The following is a 16,049-nucleotide window of genomic DNA, read 5'->3' as shown; positions in this document are numbered from 1 at the left end:
CCAAGATACCCGCGTGATCCTAAATTTTTTTTAGTGAAATTTGAGAAGAGAAGAGTCAAAACTCTACGTCAGGATGCCTTACCAGAGCGATGAGGAGATTGGGAAGTAAAAAGAATTCTTAAACTCTCCGATATATAATTCCTAAAAGACTCAAAACATTTTTCTAGACACAACTCGGCCGCTAAAAACGATCAAGCAATGGGGCTCCTAAGGTCGGGGAATGCTCTGATTACCAACTTGTAACACCCTCGATGCGACTATATCTCCCACGTGTCGAGGCACGACTTAGAGGCATAATCACATTGAAGGCATATGTAGCAAGTTAGGCAATCTTCACAACATCCCATGTAATATAGATAATAAAAAGGGGAGATAACATAGTTGGCTTACACTCGCCACGTCAATCAAGTACATAAATAACATTACATCATCCAAACACTCATGGCCCGACTACGGCGCCAAAATAAAAGATAACCCAACATGCGACACGGTCCTGATCAACCCCAACTAGGCACCACTACTGATCATCAGGAAAGGAAACATAGTAACGTTGAGAGTCCTCGTCGTACTCCCACTTGAGCTCGAGCGCGTCTCCTGGAGCGGAATCATCAGGCCCTGCATCTGGTGTTATAGTAATCTGTGAGCCACAGGGACTCAGCAATCTCGCACCCTCGCAATCAAGACTATTTAAGCTTATAGGTAAGGCAAGGTAAATATGTGGAGCTGCAGCAAGCGACTAGCATATATGGTGGCTATCCTGTTCGCAAAAGAGAGTGAGAAGAGGAGGCAAAGCGCGAGCGAGAAACTAGAGAGCAACCTACGCAAACATTACTCCAACACCGTGTCCACTTCCTGGGCTCCGCCAAGAAGAGGCCATCACGGCAACACACTCAATTGATTCATTTTAATTAAGTTAAGGTTCAAGTTATCTACAACCGGACATTAACAAATTCCCATCTGCCCATAACCGCGGGCATGGCTTTCGAAAGTTCAAATCCCTGCAGGGGAGTTCCAGCTTAGCCCATGACAAGCTCTCACGGTCAACGAAGGAATAGACCTCCTCCCGAGACGTTCCGATCAGACTCGGTATCTCGGTTCTTCAAGACACTTCGACAGGTTAAAACAAGACCAGCAACACCGCCCGAATGTGCCGACAAATCCCGATAGGAGCTGCACATATCTCTTTCTCAGGGCACACTCAGATGAACACTATGTACAACTAAAACCAACCCTTGAGTTGCCCCGAGGTGGCGCTGCAAATGGCTCTATTTGGACCAACACTCAGAGGAGCACTGGCCTGGGGGGGTTTAAAGAAGATGACCCTCGAGTTCCGGAAACCCAAGGGAAAAAGAGGCTAGGTGGCAAATGGTAAAACCAAGGTCGGGCATTGCTGGAAAAGCTTTAATCAAGGCGAACTATCAAGGGGTTCCCATTATAACCCAACTGCGTAAGGAACGCAAAATCCGGGAACATAACATCGATATGACGGAAACTAGGGCGGCAAGAGTGGAACAAAACACTAGGCGAGAGGCCGAGCCTTCCACCCTTTACCAAGTATATAGATGCATTAAGATAACAAGATAAGATAATGATATCCCAGCAAGTAAATAAATGTTCCAACAAGGAACGGCCTCCAATCTTCACCTGCAACTAGCAACGCTATAAGAGGGGCTGAGCAAAGCGGTAACATAGCCAATCAACGGTTTGCTAGGACATGGTGGGTTAGAGGTTTGACATGGCATTTTGGGAGGCTTGAAAGCAAGTGGTAGGCATCGTAGCATTGGCATAGCAAAAGAGCGAGCAATCTAGCATAGCAAAGATAGTAGTGATTTCGAGGGTATGATCATTTAGCCTGCACAGTTGTCAGAGTTGACTGGATCCTCGAAAGCAAACTCAACGGGCTCCTCGTTAGCGAAATCGTCTTCCGGCTCTACCCAAACAAGACAAATAAGCAAACGGAACCCAATCAACCACGTGCAAGGATCAAACAATATGATGCAATGATGGTATGCTATGCGGGATGCGATGCGGGATGCATATGCAAGATTTGACAAGGGATGCATGAACCTGGCCTCAAATTGGGAATCCAAGTGTGCCACTGGAAATATGAGATGAAATCGCTTGAAAACGATATAAAGAATGCCGGAATCGGAGTTACGGTTTGGAAATGGCAAGCGATTCAAATATGACACCGGTCTGTGATTTACAGCAAGTAGCCATCTAAATGCAAATGAATGAACATGCTACAGCACCCAAACATGGCATAAAAATACATGGCAGGGATGCATTCATGATGCTTAACAAAAGTCTAGCACTGAGCTACGGCCAATTCATCCATTAACAGGTTCAAACAAACATGGCAAAAATGCATATGGCAAACATATCTCAGACTTAGTGAAATCAACACTTGTCTGGAATTTCAGATCAGGTAGCACACTTCGGAGCAACAAAACTACATGCTACAGGACCTGAACATGGCAAAGTAAAACATGGCATGGAGCTACTCAAAAAAGCTTAACAAAAGTCCCTTAGTGACCTTGAGCCAAAAGGGATCAGAAAATACAATTGCAACCATGTGAACATAGCAAAAACATAATCAGTTTTCAGACTTAGTGAAAACTGGAGCATGCTGAAAACAGATATCAAGTAGGCATGCTTACGAGCTCGATGCACTCACTACGGAGCAAGTCATGACAAGCTAAGCATACACCCATCAAGAATACACAAAATGCAAGCTAGACATGTCAAGGACAATAGCATAGCATGCACGGATCAACTACAACATCATCGGCAAAATTGCAAACAAGTTGACAATCTGCCCAGATTCACAAAGTAGCAAAAGTAGAGCTCGATTGACTCAATCTAGGGTGCTCCATAATTGCAAACAAAGACATGGATGGATAGAGCACTACAAGATTAACAAAACATCCTTACTGATCATTCTCAAAAGAGGCACGGATCACTAGGAAACAACATGAACATATGGCCATATGAGATAAATAGCTCAAGGACTTGGTGGAAATGCTAAGTCCATGAAAACAGAATTACCAAGTGCACCACTTCGCAAGCTTGTGCTAGTCACCACACACATCACAAAAATACAAGGGTTGCACCTCTGGAAAGATGGCAAAACCCTTAACAAAACATGTGTAGAACTCATGGGCATATCATGCACACAATAATCATGGCAAAAATGACAAAAAGCTAAATGGAGTAGCAGATCTGACAATTATCTCAAGTAGCCCTCTTCTAACAGCATTTCGGGCATCAAGATTAACTCAAATGAAAATGATGCAGTGGAATGAAATGATGTACTCTCTGATATGAACAATTTGATATGCTATATGCCCAAAACGGAGCTACGGATGCGGAGATATAGCATGATGAAGGAGGGCACATGGATTAGGGACTTAGGGGAAAAAACGGGGTCAACCCTAAAATTTCAGATCTGGATCGGGGCACGCGGAACGAGGTTCGACGTCGCCGGAGAGGACGCCGGTGGCCGGACTTGACGCGTGGCGGCCGAAAGCGACGAGGAGGACGGCGGAGGGCGGCGGGGTCGCCGGCGTTGAGGAGGACGGGCGCGGGGCGACGGTGGCTGGGGCGGCGAGCTCGGCCTTGGCGCGCGGCGAAGAACAACGGCGGGGCGGCGAGCTCGGCCTTGGCGCGCGGCGGCCGGCGCGGTGGCGGCGAGGTTCCAGGCGGCGGGGCGAGGGAGACGATGCCCTGGGCGGCGGCGGCGGCTCCCGGGCCGCGGGGGCCGGCCACGGGCCGAGCGGGCCCGCGCGGAGTTCGGCGGCGATGTGGGGCGCCTGCACCACGTGGCGCGCCCCGGTTGGCGGCGGCGAATTGTCCGGGGGGGTCGGACGTGTCCAGCGCGACAGAAGACGGATCTAGGGTTTTGGACGAGGGGGGATCCAGATTTTCGGGGAGAGGCCTTTATATAGGCATAGAGGGAGTTAGGAGAGTCCAAATGAGGTGCGGTTTTCGGCCACGCGATCGTGATCGAACGCTCTAGGTGATGGAGCGGTTTTTGGTAGGTTTAGGGCCAAATTGGAGGGGTGTTGGGCTGCAACACACACGAGGCCTTTTCGGTCCCTCGGTTAACCGTTGGAGTATCAAACGAAGTCCAAATGATACGAAACTTGACAGGCGGTCTACCGGTAGTAAACCAAGGCCGCTTGGCAAGTCTCGGTCCAATCTGGAAATGTTTAATCCCCACACACGAAAGAAAGCTAGAAATGACCACCGGAGGAGAACGAAGTGCCGGAATGCAAAACGGACAACGGGGAAAATGCTCGAATGCATGAGATGAACACGTATGCAAATGCAATGCACATGATGACATGATATGTGATGCATGACAACGACAACCACACACAGAGACAAAGACCCGGACCCGAGAAAACAAAATAACTTAAAGCCGAAAACTGCAAGAGTTGGAGTACAAATTGGGAAAGTTACATTCGGGGTGTACACGCACCCGTCCCACAGAACCAAGACGTTATGAACGCTTGGCAGACACGTGCTGATGATTACTCCCTCGTTCAGTGCGGCATGCTTTACAGCTTAGAATCGGGGCTCCAAAAGCGTTTTGAGCGACACGGAGCATATGAGATGTTCGAAGAGCTGAAAATGGTTTTCCAAGCTCATGCCCGGGTCGAGAGATATGAAGTCTCCGACAAGTTCTTCAGCTGTAAGATGGAGGAAAATAGTTCTGTTAGTGAGCACATACTCAGAATGTCTGGGTTGCATAACTGCTTGACTCAGCTGGGAGTTAATCTCCCGGATGACGCAGTCATTGACAGAATCCTTCAGTCGCTTCCATCGAGCTACAAGAGCTTTGTGATGAACTTCAATATGCAGGGGATGGAAAAGACCATTCCTGAGGTATATTCAATGCTGAAATCAGCAGAGGTAGAAGTCAAAAAGGAACATAAAGTGTTGATGGTGAATAAAACCACTAAGTTCAAGAAAGGCAAGGGTAAGAAGAACTTCAAGAAGGACGGCAAGGGAGTTGCCGCGCCCGGTAAGCAAGCTGCCGGGAAGAAGCCAAAGAATGGACCCAAGCCTGAGACTGAGTGCTTTTATTGCAAGGAAAGTGGTCACTGGAAGCGGAACTGCCCCAAATACTTAGCGGACAAGAAGGCCGGCATCACGAAAGGTATATGTGATATACATGTAATTGATGTGTACCTTACCAGTACTCGTAGTAGCTCCTGGGTATTTGATACCTGTGCAGTTGCTCACATTTGTAACTCAAAGCAGGAGCTGTGGAATAAGCGGAGACTGGCGAAGGACGAGGTGACGATGTGCGTCGGGAATGGTTCCAAGGTCGATGTGATCGCCGTCGGCACGCTACCTCTACATTTACCTACAGGATTAGTTTTAAACCTCAATAATTGTTATTTAGTGCCAGCTTTGAGCATGAACATTGTATTAGGATCTCGTTTAATACGAGATGGCTACTCATTTAAATCCGAGAATAATGGTTGTTCTATTTATATGAGAGATATGTTTTATGGTCATGCTCTGATGGTGAATGGTTTATTCTTAATGAATCTCGAGCGTAATGCTACACATATTCATAGTGTGAATACCAAAAGATGTAAGGTTGACAATGATAGTCGTACATACTTGTGGCACTGCCGCCTTGGTCACATAGGTGTCAAACGCATGAAGAAACTCCATGCAAATGAACTTTTAGAGTCTCTTGATTACGAATCATTTGACACGTGCGAACCATGCCTCATGGGTAAAATGACCAAGACTCCGTTCTCAGGAACAATGGAGCGAGAAACCAACTTATTGGAAATCATACATACTGATGTGTGCGGTCCAATGAGTGTTGAGGCTCGCGGTGGCTATCGTTATGTTCTCACCCTCACTGATGACTTGAGTAGATATGGGTATGTCTACTTAATGAAACACAAGTCTGAGACCTTTGAAAAGTTCAAGGAATTTCAGAGTGGGGTTGAGAATCAACGTGACAGGAAAATCAAGTTCTTGCGATCAGATCGTGGGGGAGAATACTTGAGTCACGAATTTGGCACACACTTAAGAAAATGTGGAATAGTTTCACAACTCACGCCGCCTGGAACACCTCAGCGTAATGGTGTGTCCGAACGTCGTAATCGCACTCTATTAGATATGGTGCGATCTATGATGTCTCTTACTGATTTACCGCTATCATTTTGGGGCTATGCTTTAGAGACTGCCGCATTCACTTTAAATAGGGCTCCATCGGAATCCGTTGAGACGACACCGTATGAATTATGGTTTGGGAAGAAACCTAAGCTGTCGTTTCTAAAAGTTTGGGGATGCGATGCTTATGTCAAGAAACTTCAACCTGGAAAGCTCGAACCCAAATCGGAAAAATGCGTCTTCATAGGATACCCTAAAGAAACTGTTGGGTATACCTTCTACCTCAGATCCGAAGGCAAGATCTTTGTTACCAAGAATGGGTCCTTTCTAGAGAAAGAGTTTCTCTCGAAAGAAATAAGTGGGAGGAAAGTAGAACTTGATGAAGTATTACCTCTTGAACCGGTAAGTGGCGCAACTCAAGAAAATGTTCCTGAGGTGCCTGCACCGACTAGAGAGGAAGTTAATGATGATGATCATGAAGCTTCAGATCAAGTTACTACTGAACTTCATAGGTCCACGAGGACACGTTCCGCACCAGAGTGGTACGGCAACCCTGTCTTGGAAATCATGTTGTTAGACAACGGTGAACCTTCGAACTATGAAGAAGCGATGGCGGGACCGGATTCCGACAAATGGCTGGAAGCCATGAAATCCGAGATAGGATCCATGTATGAAAACGAAGTATGGACTTTGACTGACTTGCCCGTTGATCGGCGAGCCATAGAAAATAAATGGATCTTTAAGAAGAAGACAGACGCGGATGGTAATGTAACCATCTATAAAGCTCGGCTTGTCGCTAAGGGTTATCGACAAGTTCAAGGGGTTGACTATGATGAGACTTTCTCACCCATAGCGAAGTTGAAGTCTGTCCGAATCATGTTAGCAATTGCCGCATTCTATGATTATGAGATATGGCAAATGGACGTCAAAACGGCATTCCTTAATGGTTTCTTTAAGGAAGAATTGTATATGATGCAGCCGGAAGGTTTTGTCGATCCTAAGAATGCTGACAAGGTGTGCAAGCTCCAACGCTCGATTTATGGGCTGGTGCAAGCATCTCGGAGTTGGAACATTCGTTTTGATGAGTTGATCAAAGCGTTTGGGTTTATGCAGACTTATGGAGAAGCCTGCATTTACAAGAAAGTGAGTGGGAGCTCTGTAGCATTTCTCATACTGTATGTGGATGACATACTTTTGATGGGAAATGATATAGAATTCTTGGAGAGCATAAAGGCCTACTTGAACAAGTGTTTTTCAATGAAGGACCTTGGAGAAGCTGCTTATATATTAGGCATCAAGATCTATAGAGATAGATCGAGACGCCTCATTGGTCTTTCACAGAGTATGTACCTTGACAAGATATTGAAGAAGTTCAAAATGGATCAGTCAAAGAAGGGGTTCTTGCCTGTATTGCAAGGTACGAGATTGAGCACGGCTCAATGCCCGACCACGGCAGAAGATAGAGAAAAGATGAGTGTCATCCCCTATGCCTCGGCCATAGGGTCTATCATGTATGCTATGCTGTGTACCAGACCTGATGTAAACCTTGCCGTAAGTTTGGTAGGAAGGTACCAAAGTAATCCCGCCATGGAACACTGGACAGCGGTCAAGAATATCCTGAAGTACCTGAAAAGGACTAAGGACATATTTCTCGTTTATGGAGGTGACGAAGAGCTCGTCGTAAAGGGTTACGTCGATGCTAGCTTCGACACAGATCTGGATGACTCTAAGTCACAAACCGGATACGTGTATATTTTGAATGGTGGGGCAGTAAGCTGGTGTAGTTGCAAGCAAAGCGTTGTGGCGGGATCTACATGTGAAGCGGAGTACATGGCAGCCTCAGAGGCAGCACAAGAAGCAGTCTGGGTGAAGGAGTTCATTACCGACCTAGGAGTCATACCCAATGCGTCGGGCCCGATGACTCCCTTCTGTGACAACACTGGAGCTATTGCCCTTGCCAAGGAGCCCAGGTTTCACAGGAAGACCAGGCATATCAAGCGTCGCTTCAACTCCATTCGTGAAAGTGTTCAAAATGGAGACATAGAGATTTGTAAAGTACATACGGACCTGAATGTAGCAGATCTGTTGACTAAACCTCTCCCTAGAGCAAAACATGATCAACACCAGAACTGCATGGGTGTTCGATTCATCACAATGTAACTAGAATATTGACTCTAGTGCAAGTGGGAGACTGTTGGAAATATGCCCTAGAGGCAATAATAAAATGGTTATTATTATATTTCTTTGTTCATGATAATTGTCTATTGTTCATGCTATAATTGTGTTATCCGGAAATCGTAATACATGTGTGAACACATAGACCACAACACGTCCCTAGTGAGCCTCTAGTTGACTAGCTCGTTGATCAAAAGATAGTCATGGTTTCCTGACTATGGACATTGGATGTCATTGATAACGGGATCACATCATTAGGAGAATGATGTGATGGACAAGACCCAATCCTAAGCTTAGCTCAAAGATCGTGTAGTTCGTTTGTCGTAGCTTTTCTGAATGTCAAGTATCATTTCCTTAGACCATGAGATTGTGCAACTCCCGAATACCGTAGGAGTGCCTTGGGTGTGCCAAACGTCACAACGTAACTGGGTGACTATAAAGGTACATTACAGGTATCTCCGAAAGTGTCTGTTGGGTTGGCACGAATCGAGACTGGGATTTGTCACTCCGGATGACGGAGAGGTATCTCTGGGCCCACTCGGTAATGCATCATCATAATGAGCTCAATGTGATCAAGTGGTTGATCATGGCATCATGCATTACGATATGAGTAAAGTGACTTGCCGGTAACGAGACTGAACAAGGTATTGGGATACCGACGATCGAGTCTCGGGCAAGTAACGTATCGATTGACAAAGGGAATTGTATACAGATTGATTGAATCCTCGACATCGTGGTTCATCCGATGAGATCATCGTGGAGCATGTGGGAGCCAACATGGTGTCCAGATCCCGCTGTTGGTTATTGACCGGAGAGGCTTCTCGGTCATGTCTGCATGTCTCCCGAACCCGTAGGGTCTACACACTTAAGGTTCGGTGACGCTAGGGTTGTAGAGATATTAGCACACGGTAACCCGAAAGTTGTTCGGAGTCTCGGATGAGATCCCGGACGTCACGAGGAGTTCCAGAATGGTCCGGAGGTAAAGATTTATATATAGGAAGTCCAGTTTCGGCCATCGGGAAGGTTTCGGAGGTCACCGGTATTGTACCGGGACCACCGGAAGGGTCCCGGGGGTCCACCGGGTGGGGCCACCTATCCCGGAGGGCCCCATGGGCTGAAGTGGGAGGGGAACCAGCCCCTAGTGGGCTGGTGCGCCCCCCCTTGGGCCTTCCCCTGCACCTAGGGTTAGAAACCCTAGGGGTGGGGGCGCCACCCTTGCCTTGGGGGGCAAGGCACCCCCCCTTGGCCGCCGCCCCCCTAGAAGATTGGATCTCCTAGGGCCGGCGCCCCCCCTAGGCACCCTATATATAGTGGGGGGGAGGGAGGGCTGCACACCAAAGCCCCTGGCCTCTCCCTCTCCCTCCCGTGACACTCCTCCATCTCCCTCGCGCTTGGCGAAGCCCTGCTGAGATCACCGTTGTTTCCACCACCACGCCGTCGTGCTGCTGGATCTTCATCAACCTCTCCTTCCCCCTTGCTGGATCAAGTTGGAGGAGACGTCTTCCCAACCGTACGTGTGTTGAACGCGGAGGTGCTGTCCGTTCGGCACTTGGTCATCGGTGATTTGAATCATGTCGAGTACGAATCCATCAACCCCGTTCTCTTGAACGCTTCCGCTCGTGATCTACAAGGGTATGTAGATGCACTCCTCTCTCCCTCGTTGCTAGATGACTTCATAGATGGATCTTGGTGATGCGTAGAAAATTTTAAAATTCTGCTACGTTCCCCAACACACTTTGTGTGCTACCAAACATCACAACGTAATTGGGTGATTATAAAGGTGCTCTACAGGTGTCTGCGAAGGTACTTGTTGGGTTGGCGTATTTCGGGATTAGGATTTGTCACTCCGATTGTCGGAGAGCTATCTCTGGGCCCTCTCGGTAATACACATCACATAAGCCTTGCAAGCGTTGCAACTAATAAGTTAGTTGCGGGATGATGTATTACGGAACGAGTAAAGAGACTTGCCGGTAACGAGATTGAACTAGGTATTGAGATACCGATGATCGAATCTCGGGCAAGTAACATGCCGATGACAAAGGGAACATCGTATGTTGTTATGCGGTCTAACCGGTAAAGATCTTCGTAGAATATATGGGAGCCAATATGAGCATCCAGGTTCCGCTATTGGTTATTGACCAGAGACATGTCTCGGTCATGTCTACATTGTTCTCGAACCCGTAGGGTCCGCACGCTTAAGGTTTCGATGACAGTTATATTATGAGTTTATGAGTTTTGATGTACCGAAGGAGTTCGGAGTCCCGGATGAGATCGGGGACATGACGAGGAGTCTCGAAATGGTCGAGATGTAAAGATTGATATATTGAACGACTATATTCGGACATCGGAAAGGTTCCGAGTGATTCGGTCATTTTTCAGAGTACCGGAGAGTTACGGGAATACGTATTGGGCCTTATTGGGCCATACGGGAAAGAAGGAAAAGGGCCTCAAGGGTGGCCGCACCCCTCCCCTTGGTCTGGTCCGAATTGGACTAGGGAAGGGGGGCGCCCCCTTCCTTCCTTCTCCTTTTCCCTCCCTCTTTTCCTATTCCATATGGGAGGTGGAATCCTACTAGGACTAGGGAGTCCTAGCAGGACTCCACACTTGGCGCACCCCCTTCTAGGGCCGGCCTCCTCCTCCCTTGCTCCTTTATATACGGGTGCAGGGGGCACCCCAAAGGCACAACAATTGATCATTGATCTCTTAGCCGTGTGCGGTGTCCCCTTCCACCATAATCCTCGATAATATTGTAGCGGTGCTTAGACGAAGCCCTGCGATGGTAGAACATCAAGATCGTCACCACGCCGTCGTGCTGACGGAACTCTTCCCCGACATTCTGCTGGATCGGAGTCAGGGGATTATCATCGAGCTGAACGTGTGCTAGAACTCGGATGTGCCGTAGTTTCGGTGCTTGATCGGTCGGGCCGTGAAGACGTACGACTACATCAACCGCGTTATGCTAACGCTTCCGCTTTCGGTCTACGAGGGTACGTGGACAACACTCTCCCCTCTCGTTGTTATGCATCACCATGATCTTTCGTGTGCGTAGGAAATTTTTGAAATTACTACGTTCCTCAACACCGATAAAAGTGAAACTAAATAGGACGATAAAAAAGATTCACGACAAATAAACAACGACCAACAAGGCGGAGGATCTAGCACTTGAAAATTACAGAAACTATCGATCAGTAACAAACTTAGATGAGACATCGTTCCGTATAAAAATATATTCATGAATTTAAAAGGTGTTCACAAACTTTTAAAACATATTCCCAAATTTATAAAAAAGATATTCATGGAATTTTTTTTAAGATTTTTGATAAAAATAAAAATTAAATACAAATAAAAAAATGAAAAAGGAAGAAATAAAATGAAAAAAGACACAAAAAGAAAAAGACGGAAGGATAATAGAAAAAATAATGAAAAACTTAAAATAAGATGAAAAAAATGTAGTAATAGTTTTTACAAAGAAACAGACATTCAAAATATGGACAGAAAACACAGAAACGCTCAAACAAAAAAAAGGAAAAAGGACACTCACAAGCCCATCGTTCCTGCCACATTCTCAGCATGACATCCACCAGCCCATGAAAGACACAATGAAAACAAACAAACAGGCCGTGCCCCCTCATGCAGCACCGACATATTGGGCCGATAAAAAATAAAACGAAAACGCGGGCAAACAGAACGAGAGATATGGGAGAACGACAGAAAACACAGCGCCGGATCGGGGTTTTGCACGAAATTTACAGCGTGTAGATCCAGTGGTTAAAAACTTAGATGAGACATCCATAAAAAACATCTAGATGTGAGTTAGCAATTCTGTTGTTTTTTTAGCTAGCGAAGCAGTTGGGAAGAAAGGCATATTGTGCAGTTAATACGGAGCGAATCCTACGTACACGGTGCTTTTTTTTTGCGGGGTTCCTACGTACACGGTGCGACCGGCCGAAATTTCGGCCGGCGCACGGGCGCGTATCGCTCGCCTTGACAGATACCTAAGCTACATGTAAAACCATAGACCAGCCCTAGAATGTACGAGGCGTACAACAAGTGCAACTGCGTACGTACGCTATGCGTGATCTTTAATGATCTTGACCTGGAGGCCGCCACCATGGCGCTCCTCCACGGTGTAGCCCGCGTACGTGCCCAACAGCCGGTCCCAGATCACGAAGAAGGGCTGCGAGAAGTTGCGGCGGCCGCCGCCGAGCTGGTGGTGCACGTCGTGGTACGCCGTGTTGTTGTCACGGAAGACGGCGTGGAGCGGGTTCCACGGCACCAGCACCCCGCAGTGGTCGTCTATCCCCTTCACGGTGGCGAACATGAAGAAGGCCGCGGCGGCGCGCGGGCCCATCCCGGAGGCCAGGAAGGCGGCCGCGCCCGACAGCGTCTCCGTGAGCACGCCGTCCACCGGGTGGTTGTACTGCGCCGCGAACGCGTAGGGCGCCACAACGCGGTGGTGCCACGAGTGGAACCGCCGGTACATGTACCGGCTCGAGTGCATCACCCGGTGCATGAAGTACTGCCACGCGTCCAGCACCACCATGGCCACGGCGAACCTCGCGGCCGTGTCCAGGAACGACGCCGCCGCCGTCGACGGCTGGCTCCGACCGCCGGACTTGGCGTCGATGCCGCCGTCTTGCTCACCGCCTGTCAGCTGAATATAAACAAGAACAACGATTAGTAATATGTATGTATAGTTTTACAAGAACAGAGTAATACGTATTGGACGAGTAGTAAACGCGACTAGACTACTCTACGAGAGTTCCGTACGCAGGCGGCATGCAGAAACTCGTAAATGAGCGGCTGGTTCAGCCCATGCATGTTTGTGTCGGACCTGTCGGTCGGCCAGGAATGCTGAACAGGGCCGCGTGTGCATGCATGCAGCACAAAGTGGACGGGACTTGACACGGGTGGCTGCCAATATGTTGATTCTTCATCCCCAGCATTTTTATGTGTGCGTGTCAGGGGATCGTTTTTATTTTTGGTGTGGAATTTTGTGCAGTTTTTAATGCACTCTACTTCGGCATATATACTGTTCCCTCCGTTATTAAATATAAGTCTTTGTAGAGATTTTATTATAGACTATAAACGAACTAAAATGCGTTAATCTACACTTGAAAATGTATTTATATATATATTCGTATGTGGTTTATAATGAAATTTCTACAAAGACTTATATTTAAGAACGGAGGGAGTACACGGTTAGCGCACAAGATACATCTCTTCAAAGGAAGAGACAATACCAAACAAATGCTAATATATTCATCATGGAAAATGTACTCATAGCATATTTATTTGACATATAATATATGTTGGCATTTTTCTATAAATTTGGTGAAACATGAGAAAATTTAACTTGAAGACAAAACTTCGAGAATCTATTTTGTGGGGAGGAGGCTCTTGTCTCTTGGTAGTACGTATTACTTGCACTTCGAAAGAACAAACTATGGAACTACAATAAGTAGGAGTAATATATATGCCTTCATTTTCGTTGGAAAAGAGGTACCCTCATTTGAAATGATGTTAACTATTAGTGCAAGATTTTCATGAAGACGGGAACCCACATACACAGACGGAACACATCGTCGATGATACTTCTTTTTAAAAAGAAATTTATAAGAGATGGTGGTTCTCTTTTCTTGAGTGACCAAATCATGCAAAACAAGAAGATGAAGACATGAATTCAAGGTGATATGTACAAACATACTTACAGTCTAAGTGTGTGTGTGCAATGCAGCTGAGACGAACTTGAGACTAACCTTGAGCACAGCAACTGAGATGGCAGCCTGGATGGCCTGCTGCAGGAGCACGCCCTTGACCACGTCCCTCTTGGACGCCATGTTCTTGGTCTCCTCGTCCCTCCTCGAGTGAAGCCTGTACTTGGCCAGGGCCTTGCTGCTCCCCAGCACCTCGTACATCCCGGAGTAGAGCCAGTACACGGCCACCGGCGCAAGCGTCACCAAGAGCTCCTCGCCGCCGATGGCGATGAACCCCATGGCAAAGCGCGTCCGTACGTACCACGCGACCCACAGCTAGCCTGGCTCTGTTTATACCGCGCGCTAGCCGGCCTGTGTAGCTTGCAGCCTGTCCTACGTGCGTCGTGCGAGTGTGCGACAGTAGTGAGAGATATCGGACTCGCTTCGCTCGCCAGGTTTATATAGGCGACCTGAGAAGGCCTCCGCGCGACACGAAGGAGATAGAGACATGAGAAAATAGCTCGCAGAAAGGGACAGACGTATACTGGACGACGTTGGTGTCTTGGTCAGAGATGAAACCCTGCAGTGCGTAACGGAGCTTCATGTGGATTGTCGTGTGTAGACTTCACGTCTAGGATCCGGATCTTCTGATCATCTGTTGACGCGTCTTGGACCTGTTCTATATATGGTGGCGAAGCCCTGGGAGCGCAACAAGAAATTGTCCACTTAACAAGGCGCAGGTCGATTACTCCAAGACTTGGCCAAGCTTAATTTGATTGCTGTTGCCGTTTCTTTGTCTCGCAGCTTCTCTCATGCAAAGCCAACTGGCTTTTGCCGTGTTGTCGTTTCTAACAAAGCTGTGGGCCATTTCGCCATTAGTCCATTAGGAAAATGGAAATGTACAGTCGCCAAGAGCGGCCAAGTCGTTTGTCAATGCAAAAGCGCAAACAATATATGCGGGGAACCATACATTTGCACGTGACGACTTTATCAATTTCACGATGATGTGTCGGTTTTGTCTTTTGAAAGTGTTCGTAGGGATAAGATGTACGCGCGTGTGTTTATAAGGGTGAGTGTATGCTTGTATATGTGAACGACTTTGATTGTACCGTGTTAAAAAAAACTCTTTAATAGCAACAAGATGGCCCGTTGCACCCTTAGAGCAAATGTCAATTGCAACCAAGAAGTTAAGCAAATTATGAGCAACATGTTTTATGAATCATTTATAAAGTATGTTCTTGATTTATGACATTTCACGTCAGAGATGAATTGCAGACTTTCATACATAGTTCATCCATAGATAGAAGAGGTATTTTGTGAGTGTGGACTCGTGGTGACCGAGCTCCCTGCTTTAAAAAGTTCGAAGTTTTTTTTTTCAAAAATAATCCATGGAAACTTGTGTTCAGCACGAACATGTGAAAAATCGTTAGGAAATATCATGAGTTGTAAGCTGTACAATAAAACAAAAATCCGGCCCATTTTAAAAATACACATTTGCTTTTTTTACGCATGTGTGAAAGTATATTGTTAAGAAAATTTGCACAAACGCCTGAGTTCACAAAAAATTCAAATTTTCACCCTATAGAAAATTGTATTTTGAAAACAAGCTCCCTGGTGCTCGAGCACAGTTGACAATTTCCGGGTATTCGGTTTCCTACGTGACTATGAATAAGTAGATGTACAACTACACTCACAAGCATGTGCATAACCATATTAGCAGAGCAAGGGATGCCTCACCCTGCACCAACGCTCCTGTGACGCGCCGCCCCATCGCCCGTGGCCACCATAGTCGATGATCAGCCCCTCCTCCCGCGGAGCAGCGCCTCCCCATCCTCGCCGCCCCCCCCCCCAGGTTCCCCCTGCCGCTGTTCGCGAGGTCAGGCCTGGTGGCATCTTTATTTCCGCAGCTGGCGGAGAGCTCTCCAAATCTGCGTGTCCGGGTCGTCCACGGCCTGCGCGGCCGCCCCTATTGTGGCTGGGCCATCCCTCGAGGTTCGTTTTGCTGCCAATGTTGCACGGCTAGAAGGCACTCCT

At 47.3% G+C, this 16,049-nt stretch overlaps 1 protein-coding gene across 1 annotated transcript; it reads right to left on the bottom strand.

The window, feature by feature from the left end:
• Window positions 1-12,225: 12,225 nt before the first annotated feature.
• Window positions 12,226-14,426, bottom strand: LOC125548458 (sphinganine C4-monooxygenase 2-like). Its single transcript, XM_048712048.2, has 2 exons — window positions 14,079-14,426; window positions 12,226-12,973 (listed from the first exon to the last, which is right to left on the bottom strand). Exons 1-2 carry the CDS (start codon window positions 14,313-14,315, stop codon window positions 12,389-12,391), a joined length of 822 nt encoding a protein of 273 aa, XP_048568005.2. The 5' UTR covers window positions 14,316-14,426; the 3' UTR covers window positions 12,226-12,388.
• Between the last annotated feature and the right edge of the window lie 1,623 nt (window positions 14,427-16,049).

Source organism: Triticum urartu, chromosome 3A (genome assembly GCF_056163025.1).
Source record: "Triticum urartu cultivar PI428250 chromosome 3A, HENAU_Tu73, whole genome shotgun sequence".
Taxonomy (NCBI): domain Eukaryota; kingdom Viridiplantae; phylum Streptophyta; class Magnoliopsida; order Poales; family Poaceae; genus Triticum; species Triticum urartu.
The sequence above is the reverse complement of the archived record's forward strand: the minus strand, read 5'-3'. Positions and strand labels throughout refer to the sequence as shown.